The 17,593-nt window shown below is 44.0% G+C and overlaps 3 protein-coding genes and 1 long non-coding RNA gene across 10 annotated transcripts; 2 read left to right on the forward strand and 2 right to left on the reverse strand.

Annotated features, from left to right (window-relative positions):
• Nucleotides 1-48: 48 nt before the first annotated feature.
• Nucleotides 49-2,116, forward strand: LOC139782078 (cyclin N-terminal domain-containing protein 1). Of its 4 annotated transcripts, none has more exons than XM_071721023.1 (5): nt 49-362; nt 726-827; nt 936-1,210; nt 1,340-1,555; nt 1,689-2,116. In XM_071721023.1, exons 1-5 carry the CDS (start codon nt 338-340, stop codon nt 1,959-1,961), a joined length of 891 nt encoding a protein of 296 aa, XP_071577124.1. In that variant the 5' UTR covers nt 49-337; the 3' UTR covers nt 1,962-2,116. The 4 variants fall into 4 exon arrangements, with proteins under 4 accessions (XP_071577124.1, XP_071577125.1, XP_071577122.1 ...); XM_071721024.1 differs by having other exon boundaries at nt 945-1,210; XM_071721021.1 differs by having other exon boundaries at nt 49-827.
• A 4-nt stretch (nt 2,117-2,120) lies between these two features.
• On the reverse strand, nt 2,121-3,336 carry LOC139782089 (uncharacterized). The gene is made up of 2 exons (XR_011720790.1): nt 2,692-3,336; nt 2,121-2,590 (listed from the first exon to the last, which is right to left on the reverse strand). It is a non-coding gene; the product is annotated as an uncharacterized lncRNA (long non-coding RNA).
• Nucleotides 3,337-3,545: 209 nt separating this feature from the next.
• On the forward strand, nt 3,546-7,701 carry LOC139782080 (uncharacterized). 2 transcript variants are annotated; one of them, XM_071721025.1, is made up of 5 exons: nt 3,546-3,773; nt 4,142-4,204; nt 4,774-4,891; nt 5,025-5,190; nt 5,317-7,701. In XM_071721025.1, exons 1-5 carry the CDS (start codon nt 3,716-3,718, stop codon nt 5,947-5,949), a joined length of 1,038 nt encoding a protein of 345 aa, XP_071577126.1. In that variant the 5' UTR covers nt 3,546-3,715; the 3' UTR covers nt 5,950-7,701. The 2 variants fall into 2 exon arrangements, with proteins under 2 accessions (XP_071577126.1, XP_071577127.1); XM_071721026.1 differs by lacking the exons at nt 3,546-3,773; nt 4,142-4,204 and adding an exon at nt 4,223-4,579.
• Nucleotides 7,632-17,441, reverse strand: Elys (AT hook containing transcription factor 1 homolog). Of its 3 annotated transcripts, none has more exons than XM_071720991.1 (6): nt 17,084-17,440; nt 16,508-16,873; nt 16,120-16,417; nt 9,656-15,961; nt 9,243-9,321; nt 7,632-9,071 (listed from the first exon to the last, which is right to left on the reverse strand). In XM_071720991.1, the coding sequence occupies exons 1-6, from the start codon at nt 17,111-17,113 to the stop codon at nt 8,897-8,899; spliced, it is 7,254 nt and encodes a 2,417-aa protein (XP_071577092.1). In that variant the 5' UTR covers nt 17,114-17,440; the 3' UTR covers nt 7,632-8,896. The 3 variants fall into 3 exon arrangements, with proteins under 3 accessions (XP_071577092.1, XP_071577093.1, XP_071577095.1); XM_071720992.1 differs by having other exon boundaries at nt 8,930-9,071; nt 9,247-9,321; XM_071720994.1 differs by lacking the exon at nt 9,243-9,321 and having other exon boundaries at nt 8,936-9,071; nt 17,084-17,441.
• Between the last annotated feature and the right edge of the window lie 152 nt (nt 17,442-17,593).

Raw genomic sequence — 17,593 nt, forward strand, 5'->3', positions numbered from 1 at the left:
TCTCTCCTTTCTTTTCTTTTCTTTGATTTGATGACAGATGACCCTCCAATACGGCCACAGTACAGAGGTAGCCGGTGGCGTTTCACGCGTGTCGCGTCTACATACATATTTATAAAGATGAACAATAGCTCGTGCAAGCTTCCGCTGCATTCCGGCAAAACTGACCTATCCTATTGGATAAATCGAATGCGTTCCGAAATTCATCGAGTTTCGGTGAATTTGAAATCCTCTTTTCTCATCGAGAGTGTGCCAATCTAGTATGAGATAGTTTATGACGCCCATAATGGCGCGTATCAATTTGTAAAATGTAAATATTTCCCCATTACGCGCAATTGGAATGGATCTAGATACAGCTTACATTGGTAATTACACATCTATTCATCTGAGACAATTTCAATAATTCTACGCATACATATGTACATTTTTGTTTATCATCTAGAAAATATCGCTCGTACGCCTATATATATTAGACATGTGTGTGAATATTTTCTTTTGTGAAATATGGTTTAATCAAAGTATATATATATATATATATATATATTGTGTCCAAGAAGATGTAAAAGAAAAGTATAAATACCGAATTAATAATATTTCGTATGTCACCGACGCGACGCGACGTACAGCAGAGCGGGGCGAACCGTGTTCCAAAATTATAAAAGACAAAAAATTACTTGAAAGTTTACAAGTACAATTTTCAATTGCATTTTCATTAAACTTGTTGCTAGAACCATTGATTCACGATTGGGTGGAGCATCTTCAGCAAACTATGAAAAAACAGGAGCAGGAGCAGATTGCCAACGCAACCGATTTTGACATGCCGTTTGTAGGTAGGCGACGAAAGAGTGTATGCGCGCGCGCGCGACAAAGCAAGAGATATTGAATAACGTTCTGCAGTCTGCTACATCTACAATAATGATTTAAAATTATACAATCAGCAATTCCAGCATCTACTGTGAAAGCTGCCTTCAATATAGCGGAATACTTGGAGCTAGAGCCGAATGTCAAGTATATGGCCATTCAACTGTACGACAGATTCATGTGTAAACACTTTTGGGAAATTTACAAGACTGAGATTGCGAATAATCTGTCCGAGGCATCGTGGTTTAAAGTTTGCGACGAGAACTCTAATCAAACCAAATTGACTTTAATGTCATGCTTTCAGTTGGCATGCAAAATGGATTCTCATTCCAGTGCTTTGGGAATATCGCAAGTATATTGAAAGATTATGTGTATTGAATTGAATTGAATTGTGTATCGAAGGAATTGAAAAAGAGGTTGGAGAATTGAATCAAGATGATTGTTGACGTGACAAATTTTTCTACCGCTTGTCTATTTCTAGATTCTCAATATTCTACATCTGATTGACAAAGAGTCTGAATATACGCCGATGATGATTTCCTCTTCGGAAATTAAAGTTATCAAAACGGTAGAGTTTAAAATGCCCCTTTACACTCCACTGCACTGCATCGAGATTCTCCTGGCGGCGACGGGTCTCGGGGAAACGCCAAATATGGTTAACGTTTCGACAGATTTGTTGGATTTGGCTTACCTAAAGGTAGTGGTGGACACACACGACATTTTTATATTTAAGTAATTTATTTCTTTGCGCAATTTACAATTTATAAATTGTAATACGTGCAATGTGCGTGTATCTCACTCAAACTCATTTGTTCCTCATTTAATTCCAGCACGATAGATTATATTCGCAATTTCATTTATATTACACGCACAAAGATGTTTTAAACGCGGAACATGTAACCAGAAAGCTAATATCGTTGAAATCGAATATACTTTTCTTAAGCGCAGCAATAGTATATTGCGCAACGTTCTTTTTGTGCTTGGATACAAATGCCTCGGAAGAGCAAGTTGTCGTAACAAAATTGGCAGAATTATCAAATACAACGGATACTGATATTTTCAACATGGCCAATATGTTGCTCTTAATAGCGACGCAAGACTAACGTAATATAATGTGTATCATGTAGCAAAGAAGAGAGATATTTCGCGCGCGCGCGCGCGCCCCCCTTTGTACGCGGGTGCGGGAGGAGGTGGGGTTGTACCATACTGTGTAAATATTATTGGATTGGATTTAAAAAAATAAATTATTACCTTGTAATACGTCGCGTGCAATTATATAGACATTTTTGTTTATTTATTTAGAATGTGTGTGTGTGTGTGTGTGTGTGTGTGTGTGTGTGTGTGTGTGTGTGTGTAAAATAGATGTGTGAATAATACAATGTGTATTACTCTAAAATATTTCATCGCATATTATAGATAGCAAATGAATTTACATGCAATATGAAATTCACGATTCGAGTGTTATCAATTTCTATCGATTCCAATCAGAGTCCTTCCGGTTGAATAGTAGAGTTTGAAGAGTTTTCCATCGGCGCCACCCCTCCGCAACTATAAAGGCTCTTATCTTCAGTTTTTTGACGAATCTTCCAACACCTTGCTTTTCTTTGCTTGTCTTTTCGTTCAGATCATTGTGTATTAATCTTTCTAATAAACTTGTAAACTGCCCTCATCGGTTTCATATTGATGTCGACTTGTGCGGTCTGCCGGGTCTGCGGTATGCGGTATCATTGACCTGATAGGATAGGATAGGTTAGGTTAGATTAAGTGAGGTTAAGTTAGACTAGGATATAAACTTTTTTTCTTCTCTCGGTCGCTCTCGTTTCACCTAATCACCTTTCACCCCTTTCACCGTGTTTCACCGTGCGCGCGCGTTACGCGCGTGCTCGACGCTCGACTCGACATCCATTCATCGGCAGTATCACCACTACTGGCACTAAGTACTACGCGTCTCTCGCTACTATTTCAATTGTTAATTGTTATTTCAGTATCCGTTAATCCGTTCTGAAAAGTTGACGCTACTCTGCGCTACTCCTCCGCGAGCCGCGACCGCGACATCACTCGTCACGGGCGTCACGGCCACAGCCGCTCTTTATCTGGTTCGGTACTTGGGTCTTGGGTTATTACGGAGATACGTGTACTGCATTCTACATTCTGCATTCTGCACCAGGCACAAGAGAAATCGAATATTTTTGACATTCGTCTAGCGACGACGTCTCCTTCTTCTTCTTCTTCTTCTTCTTCTTCTTCTTGACATCTTTGTATTGTTTGTAAGGGAACTTTTCTGTGCCGTATACCGTGCTAAGACTGTGCGAAATCGTACACGAAATCGAAAAAAGATCGATAAACTGTCATTCCTATTATTCCCAAGAATCCCAAGTGATATCGCGCGCGCGCGCGCGCGCGCGCGTGTGTGTGTGTGTGTGTGTGTGTGTGTGTGTGTGTGTGTGTGTGTGTGTGTGTGTGTGTGTGTGTGTGTGTGTGTGTGTGTACAAGCCACGCGACTGACGCGACTATTCACGCCATTCACTCATACGACGGACGGCGACGGGCGACGGGCGACGACCAGTCGTTTCGAGCTTCGACGCCTTCGACGCCTCCGACTCCGAAGTTCGAGGTCCGAGGTCCGACTGGTCCGAGTTACGAGACTTCCGAGTTCCGAGTCGTGGATGGTCGTGGACGTCCGCGTCGTGGTGGAGTAGTTTCAACATGGAGAAAAAACAACGTTGCGACTGCTCTCGCGCAAAGTGGTTGTAAACACAGCTCGAATCTCGAGTCGTCGGAGTGCGGAGTCGTCGATTGTATTCTGCAATCTGCTGGTTGTTTCATCACGTGAGTGGTTTCGACGTGATAACGTGCAATGGCAAAATCTGTGCTAAGTTCCGACACGCTGCCAAAGGCGGGTCGTGTAAACGAAGGTGAGAGAACTTGAAGGTTTTTCACTGCCCGCTCCCTCACATGGTATGCCCGCTTCTCTCGTGAGATCCGTGAGATATACGAAATTCTCTGTAAGCTTGTTGACTCTCTATCTAAATTCTAAACCCTTCCGCGCGCGCGCGCTCAGTCTTTCCTTAATTCTTCTTTTCACGTTTGCATATAAGTATTTCAGTTCAAAGCATCAAAGTTCAAACGCGGGAACCCGACAACCTAAGTGAAAGCGTAAATAACGCGGAATGACGAGACCCGCGAGTTCGCATACGCGGATCTCGTTACTCGTTACTCACGATTAGTCATCCCATTGGCATTCGTAACGTAAAACGTAATGTGAATTTGTGCGATTTTGCAGTGTGTCGCGAATGGCTGGTGCACGAGGACGGGGCACTGGCCTATCGACTTCAGGATGAAGAAAGTACGTAACAATTTTCCACCTTTCCACCTTGCTGCGGATGTATGTGTGTCGAAGGGAGATTCGTGCACAGGGCAGGGTCGTCCTAAGACTGTGTGTGTGTGTGTGTGTGTGTGTGTGTGTGTGTGTGTGTGTGTGTGTGTGTGTGTGTGTGTGTGCGTGCGTGCGCGTGTGTGTGCCTGGCGGCTCTGGACCCTAGAGGACTGATCGAGTTTTCTTAATCGATCGAAATTATGGAATTTATCCGAAAAACGTGACATGCGTGTCACGGAAAAAAAGAAAAGAAACCTTATAAAAACTCTATGGTGCAGCTTGAGGTGACTCTGACGAGTTTTGTGCCACGAGGAGAGTATATCGAAGAGAGAAAAGGATATAAACGTAAACGTATATACGTAATAAAAAATAGGATAACGTTTCGTGTCCAAAATGTAGAGATTGTAAAGGCTCGAAAGACGATTTGAATGCTTTGCACGTACAAGATATCTGTATCTATATCGGTATCGGTATGCTATTAATACCTGTAAGAGACTTATCTTAACGTATAATTTTTTTATTTTTGTTATGATTCGTAGTCAAGGAACATTACACCGGCAACAAAACCCGTAATGCACAGGTGAGAGAAGATTTGCCGCGAGCCAGAGTCGAACAGGAATTGGAAGCATTGAGATATCAAACTTACGTTCACCAACAGTTAGTACGATTTGTATCGTTTAAAGATAGAGATTATTTCGTACGAGATGTCATTGTTTTAAAAGATCGTTTTCTTATATTTTTCTTATATTCATTCATTTATTTATTTATTTTTTCTTTTTCTTTTGCAAAGGGAAGAAAGAGACGCGCTTGTTGCGAGGCAGATTGCCCTATCTCTGGAGCGAGAGGAGAGACAGAGAGAGCGCGAATTGCAAGAAATGATGAGATTACAACTGAGATTAGGAGATGAAGCTATGCAGCGAGAGTTTGAGAGACGTATGCAAGAAGAAAAGGATGAGGTAACCATGTTATTTTGCGGTTAACATACGTACGTATGTATGTATATCTTTGTTCATTTGAGAAAAAAAAGAAACATTTGCTAGCGTGAAAATGTAAGTGTTAAAAGTCGGTTTTTTTTACGACAGGAACTGGCGAAGAAGTTGCAACAAGAAGAAGAAGAAGATCACGACGACCCAGAAGACGAGCGATTAATGTTGGATCAAAAATTGGCGATGGAGGCGCAGGATGCTGAATTGGCGCGAATGCTTCAGGAGAAGGAGCGTACAAAAGCTCGTAAAGCGCGAGAGAGGGCAAGGCAGAAGAAGCTAGAGCGGGAGCGTCTGCAACTGCAACAACAACAACAGCAACAGCAACAGGCAGATGAACAGAATCTCACGGAACGACCTCAAAGACCAGACAGGCTGGACTTGAAGACTGTGTCGATCAAGAATCGAGCCCGTTATTCTGCCAATTATTCTCAGTATTCGGATCCCGAGGAAATCCAGACGCTAGACACCGTTGACACGGTGCGAGAAATGACAAATGTCGCAGCCATTATTGATCCTACTTACAATGTTCATCGAGGTACCTCGAGCAGCTCGAGCAGCACGATAAGCCCCACTTACGTTTTGCCGACGCCACCACAGGAGCTAATGACGGATGAGGTACCGTGTTACATGCCGATTCAAGGCCAACGACGAAATCAGGCTCAATCACCGTCTAACGCGCATGAGGAAAAGCATAAACGGCGAGTTAAAGACGGGTGTAAGCATCAGTAAAAGTTGAGAGGGGGGGGGGGGGAGAGAGAAAGAGAGAGAGAGAGGTCGATATTTTTTATTTAAAAATTCGACTTTTTCTCATTACCATCAAACGATGGCATAAATTAGTAAATATTTATTTCTTAAGTCTGTCTATAGCTGGTATTCATAGTCAGATCTCATATATAAGATCTGACTATGAATAACGGCCTATAAAGAGATGCAATTTTGTTACGTATTGAGCAATATTGATAATACATTTATTTAATATATTTGCATGTACTTTCGCGAAACGTGTGTGTGAATTTCAAGATTTTACGATTATTCATATTAATAGGATATATTGCCATATTACGTGATGATGTAAACTGTAAACCAATGTACTGCCATACATTGCGCAAAGTATAATGTGCCTTTTAAGGGCATTTAAAGGAATTTAAGAGCCTTAACTTCAAAAATTAATGAATTACTCATATACATATATACATATATATATACACACACGAGATTACAATTGCTGATATCCGAAGGGATAGATTGTACCGTCCTCGATTTTCTTGTTACATTTCTTGGTAGTCGACACTCTTGTATTATATATATGAACACTGGGGGGAGGGGGTATAAATATTATTTTTAATGTTAACACGCTCCTCAGTGTTCAAATTTTCGACATTTTTAGCATAGAATAAAAGCAAAAAGATATCTTAGACAATAAGAGAACGATTTGTAACATATATTTTTCAACTTGATGCATTTATATGTGACGAGTAAGCAATGACGGTGTACAAATATTTATACACTGCAAGAGTTCATCATAGAATTTTATAATTTGCCCATAGATGGGTCAGATGGTACGGTGTGTAATTGAAACGCATGAGCAGATTATGAAAGATTGAAAAATTGTAGAAACTTTTTTCCAAATCATTCTTTATTGTTTAGTTAAGTGATTACGTTTAAAAGAATCTCTCGTGTTTTCGATACGTTCAAACTTGCTCTTATAAAATATAATCAAATGTTTCCGCTACACATATTTATCACCGCTACAAGGGTTCTTTATAGCATGATTACTTAATTTGATAATAAATCGCGCCTACTTAAAATTCTTTTGTAGTTAGTAAGGTAGAACGTAAAAAATGACAACACTGCCAAAGATAACACTTTAATGCTGGCCTTTAGAAAAAAGTTGATAAAGTTGATAAAGAAAATGTGAACACATATGTACGCATTACGTATGTGTAAAGATCTAGGTCGAACGAGTCTTACGTACCGCAATGTTTTCTAAACTATGAAACGCGATATGAGCAAGTTTCTAAAATGTTTAGGTATATATCAGTCAGTTGTAATATATCGAAGAGAAGTATTTGTGAATGCAGAAGGGTACGGTCGTGTTACATTTTCCTTCCAGAAAGAAAAGAAAAAGAAAAAAATCTCTTTACTTACTTGTAATTTGAAAATGACACATCTATGAAGCGCTTAGAATTTATTTATTATTAATTCTCTGTCATTATATAAAGGATGTATATGGATTTATTGTATGTACAATGTATTATTTACTAACTTGTATAAGGACTGTGTTCAGAAGAATAAGAATCTCTATTGATAGTTTTTCCAAGCGATATTCCATTAGAATATATGATTTCCTTTTGTAACAATTATGGGTTATTTGTGGTGAGTGGAGTTTTCTCTCGTTTGATACTATCATATATTACCTTTTACATTTATTGTATCGATACAACTATACATGAGTATGTTAATAAATTATTTACAAAGATATGATACATTGCCTTCTTGTCGAAAATATTGTAGAGGGATGTGCTATATTATATGTTAAGTGTTTGTAGCAAAGTATCTTGTGCTACAAAATGAAAATCTAGAAGAAATATTAACGTAAAAAAAGTGACTACTGACAGTAGATATCTTAAAAAAATGTACGTGTAGACGGAATGAATACTATTGTAATGGTGAGAGAGTGCGCGCGCACGCGGGTGTATGTGCCAAAAGTATTTGATATAGCACATTTTTCAATGATAGTTTATCATTAGAATACATTTTTTACGTGACATTCATTGTACCCATATCTCTGTACACTTGTCAACTTGTGCATCGATGTAGAAATAACGCGATACATCTGAGATTGGGTGAAACAATCTTTTCTATGCAACAAAGACATATATAATGTAATTTGATTCAATTATGCAGGTTTACAAATCTCTGATAAAAACAACCTTTAAAACTTTACAGATTATTCAAGAGAATCTCTACGTGTTATCGAAAAAAAAAAAAAAAAAAAAAAAGTACCTCTCCTAGATAATCTCAACAACATATTAGCTTATATTCCAGATATCTCTGTCATAATAGTCGATTATCTCTCCCACCGTGACAAAGTCTTAAAATATATTCTAATTAGAAAAAGAAAAAAACCCATCGTCATTCTCTCGAAACAAATGTAAGTAGTTGCTCAAAAAGAAAAAAAAAAAAGATCTGATCTCCAAATTCTTGATCTTGTTCCTCTCTTATCTTTGTAAACGATACAACTTGTTTGTCCGACGGAACGTCAGTATTAAGTAAAGAAATTGTTTTTCCATTTTCTAACTAGGATATATTTCAATCTTTCAAGTTTGATCTTTGTTTATCAGGATTCATAGTAGTTGTTCGTCATACTAGAGAAATTACTTTGTACTATATTTTTGCCAGAATAGAATATAGACGCTGAAACTGGTCAATAACTTTTACGTATGTGACATTTCCTAATATTTCTTTTAATTCGCGCCTAGTATAAGTGTCAAAAACTAATGCTTTGCAAATGGTGATCGGCCGTACCGTTTTTAATTGATAGAAGCACGCGTAATAGAAAAATGTTGCGGCTACGGGAAAAAATATGTGAAATCAATTTATAGGCGTATTGAAAGATTTACAAACCCAAAATGTGGGCGATAGATTCGCCAGAACTCCCGGGAAGTTTCCAGTTTTAATCTGTTGTGCTTTTGGATCTTTTAGATACAACGAATCTTGTCCGAAATCGTGATCCAAAGGTATTTATGACTAAACGACCGTAACGGCCGGATTCGACGATGCCATGAGGTTTCTGGATAGTGAGCCGTTGTTTTCCTTGATAAGAACTCGGTATGAAGGAGCTTATTTTTCTGTGGAAAAAACATAGAGTATAAGCCAACTTGTATATCTTTCTTTCTCTCTCTCTCTCTCTCTCTCTCTCTCTGGTAGAGACGAAATAAAAATGATTAAAGCTTAAAAAAATGAGAGAACACAGCGATGAGAGAAGAGCGATTGTGTCAAATCAATTAATGAATTACAACCTACGATGTTGGTTTGGAGAAATGTTTTTAGATCTGGTTTGGGGCGGTGAGAACACATAATTCGGGACTTCCCCAATGTCTGTAAATTGAAGACCACGATTTCATCAAACCGTGTTCGATATTTGAATACCTGCTATTCTCGACAAGTGAATGGAGTTACGTCCCATCGTGTTATACTAATCGATCGACATTGTGTGCAAAGAGTTGAGTAAAAACAGAAATCTATTACGGAAAGGAGAGAGAATTCAAAAGATAATTTACAATGTAATTTCTGAAAGCAACTCTCAAGCGACAAGAGATCACGATGTCGATAGAAAATTCCGTTACGATATTTGTAGAGCGTTTCCTGCGGCGCGGCGCGAAGACCATTCACTTGGCGAGAGCGGGTCTATTCTCTCAAATCTGTTTCTCACCTTTCTCATCCAATGGCACGTCGTCCGTCTTCTCCGGTAGCGAGAAGGAAAATAGATGACTGGATTCTTGACTCACGCTGGTCTTGCGCGGTCTACCTCGTCTCGGCTTCACCGTTCCTTCCTTCTTCGTCTCCTTCGTCTCCTTCGTCGTGACTGACGCCGCCCTTCTCTTGGGCGTAGGAGCACTCTGCGCGGCTTCGCTATCCGCGACACCATCCTTCTCGTCTCTTTCGAGGTTTGCCCTATCCTCACTCATTTCCGCAAACTCTTCCGCTATCGGCGACACCACCGCGCGACTTGTCGCATCAACATTTCTGACCCTCCTCTTCATCTCCGTGCGTATCACATCGGCGCTGGACGCTCTTCTTTCTCTGGCGTTACTTTGCACAGCCTTCTTCCTGGTGGATCTCGTCTCCCTCAATGGCGGACTCAAGAGCTCCTCCAATTCCTCCGGTACGGACAGTACCGACGCGCTTCGAGCGCGCGCGCTTGTCGTTAATCTACCGACAATCTTCTCGACATTCCTCGCGGCGGACGTCTCGGTCTCGTCGGGTCTCTCCGACTCCTCCCTCTCCCCCGGAGGCTCGGCGACCTCCGGGATGGTTTCTTTCATGACACTACCGGACCTACGTCGCCGCGAGCCTACGGGCTGCGCCGACGTCATCTCCTTAGGTACCGAACTGCCGCGTTTACGGTTAGCGATCGTTTTAACTTTAACAGCGCTCGGCTCCTTCGAACGCTGATCCTCATCCAAATCTCTCGTGGACGACGACCTCAATGACCTGTTCGTCGTCGTTGCAGCATCGGTATCGGACGACACCGAAAACTTTCTCGCACGCCGCAAAGACCTCTTCGCGTTCGCGTTCTCGCCTTCTTCGTCGTCGCTCGTGTCCGCCGGTAATTCTTTCTTCGCGAAAGAAGCGAGTCTCGTGCTTCTCCTCACAGGTAGCTGCTCGTCCTTGACGCTCTCGGAGTCGCTGTTTTTCGTCTCGGCCGCCCGCGGCATCTCCCTCGTCACGGACGTACATCTGCGACCTCTTCTCGCTGACGCGGACGGTCGCGCGTCCGGCGCGTCGACGTTTTCTGAGCCTCGCGGCTCAAGACTCTCGTCCATCGTCACCGAGCTCATTAGCACGTCCTTCGCGAGAGAGCTCGCTCTTCGGCCACGTAATTTTCCCAATGGAGAGCTTACCCTCGTCTCTTTCGCCGCCGAACTCGCTCTCCTCGAACGCGACGATTTTTCCTCCAAGTCCGCTTCCCGCAACGAACGATCCGTTGGCAATCTTAGCGTGGCCAGAGTCTCGTGAATCGGTTCTCGCGATCGCGCAAGTAGCGCTTTCCCAGCGTCCGCGCTTTGTAGTCGAAGCGAAGATTTCTCCACGGTATTTCGCGATGGAGAGTCCTTAGTCATTGAACTCGCTCTTCGTAGACGGGTGACTTTCTCCGGCTCTACTTGCCGCGTCGATGAGGTATCCAACGTATCATCTTTTGCTGTCGAACCTGCTCTACGTGATCTAGTCACACGCACGGATCCGGAAATATCTGCCGCCTCTTGACGTTGATTCCTCTCACTTTTCTTTGAGAAACTTTGAGTTTCTCGACCCGACAGCTTCCTCTCCTCGGCCGTCCCCTCGGTCGATACCTCGATCCCACCGCTGTCTACTTTACATAGTTTTATATAGCTCGAAAAAATTTTGTTGGACTCGTCATGGACCGCGACGTCGGGCGGCCCCGGTAAAGTCTCGGCGAGGTCTCTCTTCGGAACGTTTTCTCTCCTACCTGCCTTCCGGTTCTTCTCATCGGATTCACAGTTCTTCTCCACTTGGACTTTATTCCGCATCACATGGGGTCTTTGTAAATTGGAATATCTACCGTTTTTCGCTTTTGGCTCTTGAGTTTCTCCAGGACTACTAGAATCGGACTCGTCGTCTGTAATATTCGACATGTCGTACAATGTACGCTCCGAATGAACAATCGGCATCGAATGCGTCTCCCCTTTGCTGCTATTATCCGCTTCATCATCGAGTACTACCGGGGTCACAGCTCTGCTATTCGCAGATTCGTCGTCGGTCAAATCAACGTCACCCATCACCCGCACCGATTCTTGCAACTCCTGCAAGCCGTTAGGTTTCGTCACGCTGCACGTTGCTTCGGCCTCGTATTCTGGATTCCAAGTCTCCTGGAACGAACAAGAAGCAGAAACTTGACTGTCCAAATGCATCTGCGCGTCTTCCAGAATCGTGGATAGACTCTCGAACGTCTCCTCGTGCTCGTCATTGTCTCGCTCCTCATCGTCTCGCAATCCAAGTAGCTCCTCGTCAGACTCATCCGAAACAATCGGACTCGATTCCGCGACCTTCTCAAATTCGTCAAATTCGAGTACGGGCATCTCGTAATTTTTTTCTCGTAAACTCGGACTATCTTCCCTCGCGATTCTTCCATTATTGAATCGGCTCTGTCGCATCTTGCTCTCTACGACCTTGTCTAAAGCATCTCTTTGTTCCACTCCTGGAGCGAGATCGCTCCCACCGCAACCAGATCGTTCGACGTACTCGGGTCTGTTGGATTCGCTTAGAACGTTAAAATCTTCCTCTATCTCGTACGCGTTATTCACGTCGTCCACTTCCATCGCTCGCTTGTCACTAACGGACGTTTGAGAAATTATAATCTTCGTTAGTGGAGTAGACGAAATGGCAAATTTATCCCTGCCATCTCTTTCCATAGACGATCTCCATTGCGACGGACTGACGCGTCCCGATCTCCTTGGGCAGCTAATGTCGACGCTGCTATCGGAGGACAGTACAGTGGTCGAGTAGACGGAGGCCGACAATAACGAGCTACGTCTCCTCGGTGTATCTGAGACAAACGGCTGCTTCGTCATCTCTTCGGTCGACGAGATCGCTGCGGACGAGCCACTCGCTTTCTTGGCGCAAAATTCCTGTGGCACTTCTTGTACGGACGATTTTAAGGCACTTGTTCTGAGGCTGGGTCGCGGACGGGCGTAGCACGAAATCTTACCGGAGGTACTGCTACCGTCACTCAAAACTGCGCTTTCGCAATACGCTGACTTATTCGCGTTTGGACTGAAGAACGCATCGTTACTCGCTTCTTTCCAGCTTGCTTCGAGGGGAACATCAGTCTCACTTTCGTCCTGTTCCTCTTCCTCCCCTTGTCCTCTTGCCTCCTTCTCCTTCTCCTTCTCCTTCTCTTCCTCTTCCTCATACACTAAAGCTTTCTTGGACTGATTGATATTAAATCGTATCTGTCTATTGACTTTCCTCTCCCTCTCGGACAATCTATCGGTGGCCTCCTTTGCTTGGAACGTCGCGGTAGGAGACGTCGAGCTTCTTACGAGTTGTCTAATCTTCAAAATCGATTGCGGTGTCTCTGGAACGCGATCCTTGCTCGTGGAAATATTAGGCTTGCGCTTCACCAGAGGCGTCTCGAAAGTCTCCCGAAATCCCGAAACTCCCGATTCTCTCGAAACTCGTTTACTCGGCGAGACCGTCCCGTCCGATAGTTTCCGGCGTTTTATGCCTTCCGACGTGTCGTCCTCTTCGTCCTCCTTGTAAATCTGATCAACCGTGCGTTTGCCGCGACTTTTACGCAACAGCGTCGGGAACAACACACAGTTCATGTTTGCGCCGTAACTGTTGAGTCTCAGGGACGTGCAGGGCGCACTGACAAACGGGATCTGACACTTCTCTCCTCGTAGATAGGTCTCTCTGGCCTTCGCGATGACCGTTTCATATATACTCCGCTGCCTGTCGTGGCTCTTGCGATGTGACATCGGTCTGGGATAGCGCGCCTTCGGGTCCGCGTCCGAATTTGTCACGGCCGCACTCATGGATAATCGTTTCGCGACATCGGGCAAGGTCATGTCGTACGCGCCGAGCATACTGATGGACGTCGACTGCACGTCTTTGACCAGGTTCGACTGGTACTGCCGGATCGGCCAACTTCCGTCAATTACTTCTGTGTAACGGCATCGTTGTAAATAGTACAACAAACGCAAATCTTCCATCTTGTTCTCTTCGAGAAACTTGACCAACACCTCCTCTTCCTCCGAGTCCAGCACTAAATGCAGAATTTCATCGAGCTTATCGTATTTCCTGCACGCTCGGAAGAAGCTGGTTAGCAGTTGTTCGTAGTGGCAGGGTGGCCGACGATGGAAAGCGGACTGTACCAGACCGTGCTCCACCGAGAGACTCATGGCCATACCTTGCTCCTCGATGGAGGACAGGGGAGGTTTCCTCACGCGAAGATATACTAGCGCCAGTTTGTGTTGATTATTACGCACCAAGGTGCGCAATATGAGCCGGTGGTGCCAATCCTTGATATCGGAGTCGCAGACTAACTGGCCGGTCATTGTGTCGAGGAATTCCTGATAATTTTCGTGATCGAGCAGCCAGAATGCCTGAGTGAGCTTGATGAGGCTGGGGCTCATCATGAACGCGGACGGATATTTGATCAACTGTTTCACCGCGGGATACAGCCGCTGCAGCAGCATAGTCAGGTCCATCAGAAGATAAATTGTGATCTGATGTCTGCAACTGATCTCATTTGCTTCCGTCTGATGACAATCGGTTAAGAAAGATCGTAGTAAAGATTGCAACGATGGCGGTGGATAGCAGCCACGCGTGACGATGCCACCCTCTCTTTCCCACTGTGCTTTCAATATGGAACACTCGCGCGTTATCAGCTCGTCGATAAACAAGTCTTGCTCGTTTTTGCCATCGCTGCCACTGTTGTTCAAAAATTGTGCTCGTTTCTCTTTATAAAGCCGCGAAAGCTTCTCGTAGGGATAAGGCACTCTTAGCGCTAGGGAGATGGGCAGCGTAGTAACCTTCTCCTCTTCTTCTCCTTCTTGTTTATCTTCTTTCTCCGCCTCCGCCTGCGCCTCCGCCTCTGCCTCTGTTGCCGCCGCTGCCGCCGCCGCCGCCGCTTTCTCCTCATTCTTCTCCTCCTCCAAATCTTGCGTCTCGGGCAACAGTCCCACGTCGTAGAACCAAAGGAGTACTTGGAAATACGTAGATACGCGTCTCAACGTCCTTTGTTGCTTCGTCAAGTCTACCGCCGCGGACGGCAATTTGCCCACTACATTGGACAAACATTCCAATTGCTGCGAGCAAAACCGCAAGGTTTTCACGTCAGCTTCGCCGATGCTATTGCCTGACTGATCGAATAGAGGAATGCAGAGCCGATCCGCGAGAATTTTTATCGTAGAAGCTCTCTGGACGCCCCACTTGAGGAAAGTGGGATATAAGTAAGAAGCACTGCCGTCCGACCACTCCATGGCGCATTTTATCAGAAAAGTGGACCACCGCTGTTCCAAGCAGAGCGACAGCAACATCTCTCGTTGCGCATTCTGATCGCTAGCAAACGAGAATTCCGAATTGAACGGCACCAGGCCGACCGAAAGACATCTGTGAAACGTTTCAAACGGTTGTATCAGGACGACTGGACCCGCCGTAGCTATCTCGCGTAGCAAGTCGGTCTGAATGCCACGTGTCATCCAGAACGTCAGCGTCGTCGAGTTCAACTCCACCCATTCGAGTGACAAGGAGTTGGGATAGAAGAGTTCCTCGGGCGAGCTCGGGCCATTGCTGTAGAACTCTTGCAAACTGTGCGGGATATATGTGAAACTTATAACATGACCGTCTCCCTCCGGACCTTTCGCGTCCGTTCGTGTACGATACGTTGCCAATATGCTGTTTGGATTCTGACACTCGCTGATGGTGTGCGGCATTTGCTCTTTGTACCATTGATTCAGATCGAACAGATATACTCTGTCGTTGGTGGCGATGAGCAGTAGATTATCCTCGCCTCTTCTAGCGACCGATTCAGTCTGCTCCGGATTGGACTCTCTCTCAACGGTACACAAACTGACGACCTTGTCTCCTTCGTTCAGCTCCGATTCAAACTTCAAGCTGGGATCATCTTCCAGACTAAAGTACAAGTTTATCTCTCTGTCACAGTATTTCCTTTCAAATAGCATGGCGTACATTCGCAATATCGGCGGTGCTTTTGACACGTCGTCCTGAAACACTACCCATAAGTAATAAAAAGGTCTAGGATCGTCCGTGGGTTCCAACAAAGCCAAATGCGTGATCGTCATGTTCTCGTCGATGGGTGTACTGATCCATCCGATGGAACCATCGTTCTGCCAAATTATTACTCTGCCCAAACAGCCGGAGATTAAACAGCCAATCTTCGTGGAACTAATGATGGCGGTGGTCAAACTCTCGCCGAGCAAAGGAGACGATTCGAAATCTTCTCTGTTGAAGCCAATATGGTTTTCTATACCTGAGAATATATTGAATTTCTAAATAATATTAATTAAATCTCTCCTATTCTACATCCTCAACATCCTTTAATAGTATCGATACATATTTTGAGACAAATGACTGACACTTGACAAGTATTTGACAATAATTTATTTGTACTTGTATGTAGCAACTTACGGTTGTTGAGCAAATTATAAGCTGCATGCTTTTCTCGAATGGACTGACGTCTACCGATAATTTGTTTCATCGGTGAAAAGTCTATCTCTGCCGGTGACGTTTCGTCCATAACAACCGACGAATCATGCGTGTCCCATACGGTCCTCCGGAGATCAATCATGATATGGTGAAGATTACGCAAAGCTACACAAGCCATTCCGTCCATTTCACTTAGCACATTATCGGGTCTCTTATCATTGAATTCCTCCCATTCTGCACCACCCGCCACAACGCAAACTTGTTCTATCCCGCACGGCATCTATAAAACGTATGTGTATAACCTTAATAGCGATTCAAAATGAGCACAATTTAGAATTTTGAATTTAGGGAACCCCCGACAAATACTTACTCGAATAGCTCTCAAGACACGAGACGTAGTACAGTCGAATATACATAACAAACCAGAGGAATCTTTCAGTTTGGTCGCACAATTATCTATTCCAACCAGCAGCAATGGAACGTCTCCAGATTGCGCAGGAAATTGAGAAACGGACGTCACGACGCCACGAAACGTCCAACTGCTAACGCTCTCTCCTATTTTCACATTGAAGACTGTCAAGTGGCAACCGTAACTTAGCCACGCGTATGTCGCATTATGCAGAAATCCTCCACGGCAATCGCTAACGTCGTGCTCTTGGAGGTTCGTAGACTGACCGTACTCCAAGTTCCTTAACCAGTTTGATACGGGAAATTGAAGATTCGCGATCCTGCGAATCTGCACGAGGGCACAAATAAAACCGATAAACCCTTCCCCATTCATTTAATACATTATTATATTTTGATAAGATCCATTTTTATATTTTCGGCACAATTTGGCTCAAAGTAGAAAAATGTCATCATCAATTGAGTGCACGATAGGATTGGAAACTATCGCGATAGGTTATCTCGATAATTGCAATATTTTATGTAGGACGTAGGACGTTACCTCGCAATTGGCTTCCTCTAGCTCCTTCATTTCTCAGCCGAGCTACCGAAATATCATCGGTGAAAGTCGCATTTAAAAACCGTTCTTGCGGCTCGCAGCTCGAGGTTATGTTGGCGCCAAACCTCGCGACCCTCGCGCTCACGTCCGTTCTCGTGACCGCCCGGGAGAGAGTGGGAGAGAGAGAGAGAGACACACACACACCCACACGTACACACATGTACACACCGTGTAAGAGATAAAATTGCACGTGCAATGTCAAGTGGCTTATCGGAAGAACACAAACGGCGTAATTTGGAATCGTATTACGAAATATGTACGAAATTGATATTATCTACCATTCATTTTACTACATACTACTCTCTCTCTCTCTCTCTCTCTCTCTCTCTCTCTCTCTCTCTCTCTCTCTCTCTCTCTCTCTCTCTCTCTCTCTCTCTCTCTCTCTCTCTCTCTCTCTCTCTCTCTCTCTCTCTCTCTCAAATTACTATACCAACTGCTACAACCCAACACAGT

Source organism: Temnothorax nylanderi, unplaced genomic scaffold (assembly GCF_030848795.1).
Source record: "Temnothorax nylanderi isolate EJ_2023f unplaced genomic scaffold, tnyl_v1.0 TNYL_tig0386_pilon, whole genome shotgun sequence".
NCBI classification, from domain to species: domain Eukaryota; kingdom Metazoa; phylum Arthropoda; class Insecta; order Hymenoptera; family Formicidae; genus Temnothorax; species Temnothorax nylanderi.

Bases quoted from the DNA above. Each gene is read 5' to 3' on its own strand.
- Elys (XM_071720991.1), bottom strand. From the start codon at position 17,113: ATGAAGGAGCTAGAGGAAGCCAATTGCGAG. The intron at 16,418-16,507 runs GTAAGTATTTGT...TACGTTTTATAG, and splicing joins GTGTCTTGAGAGCTATTCGA to ATGCCGTGCGGGATAGAACA. The intron at 9,072-9,242 runs GTTGTAATTCAT...TTTTTTCCACAG, and splicing joins TCTCCAAACCAACATCGTAG to AAAAATAAGCTCCTTCATAC.
- LOC139782078 (XM_071721021.1), top strand. From the start codon at position 473: ATGTGTGTGAATATTTTCTTTTGTGAAATATGGTTTAATCAAAGTATA. The intron at 1,211-1,339 runs GTATATTGAAAG...GTCTATTTCTAG, and splicing joins GTGCTTTGGGAATATCGCAA to ATTCTCAATATTCTACATCT. The intron at 1,556-1,688 runs GTAGTGGTGGAC...ATTTAATTCCAG, and splicing joins TGGATTTGGCTTACCTAAAG to CACGATAGATTATATTCGCA.
- LOC139782080 (XM_071721025.1), top strand. From the start codon at position 3,716: ATGGCAAAATCTGTGCTAAGTTCCGACACGCTGCCAAAGGCGGGTCGT. The intron at 3,774-4,141 runs GTGAGAGAACTT...GCGATTTTGCAG, and splicing joins GGCGGGTCGTGTAAACGAAG to TGTGTCGCGAATGGCTGGTG. The intron at 4,205-4,773 runs GTACGTAACAAT...TATGATTCGTAG, and splicing joins TCGACTTCAGGATGAAGAAA to TCAAGGAACATTACACCGGC.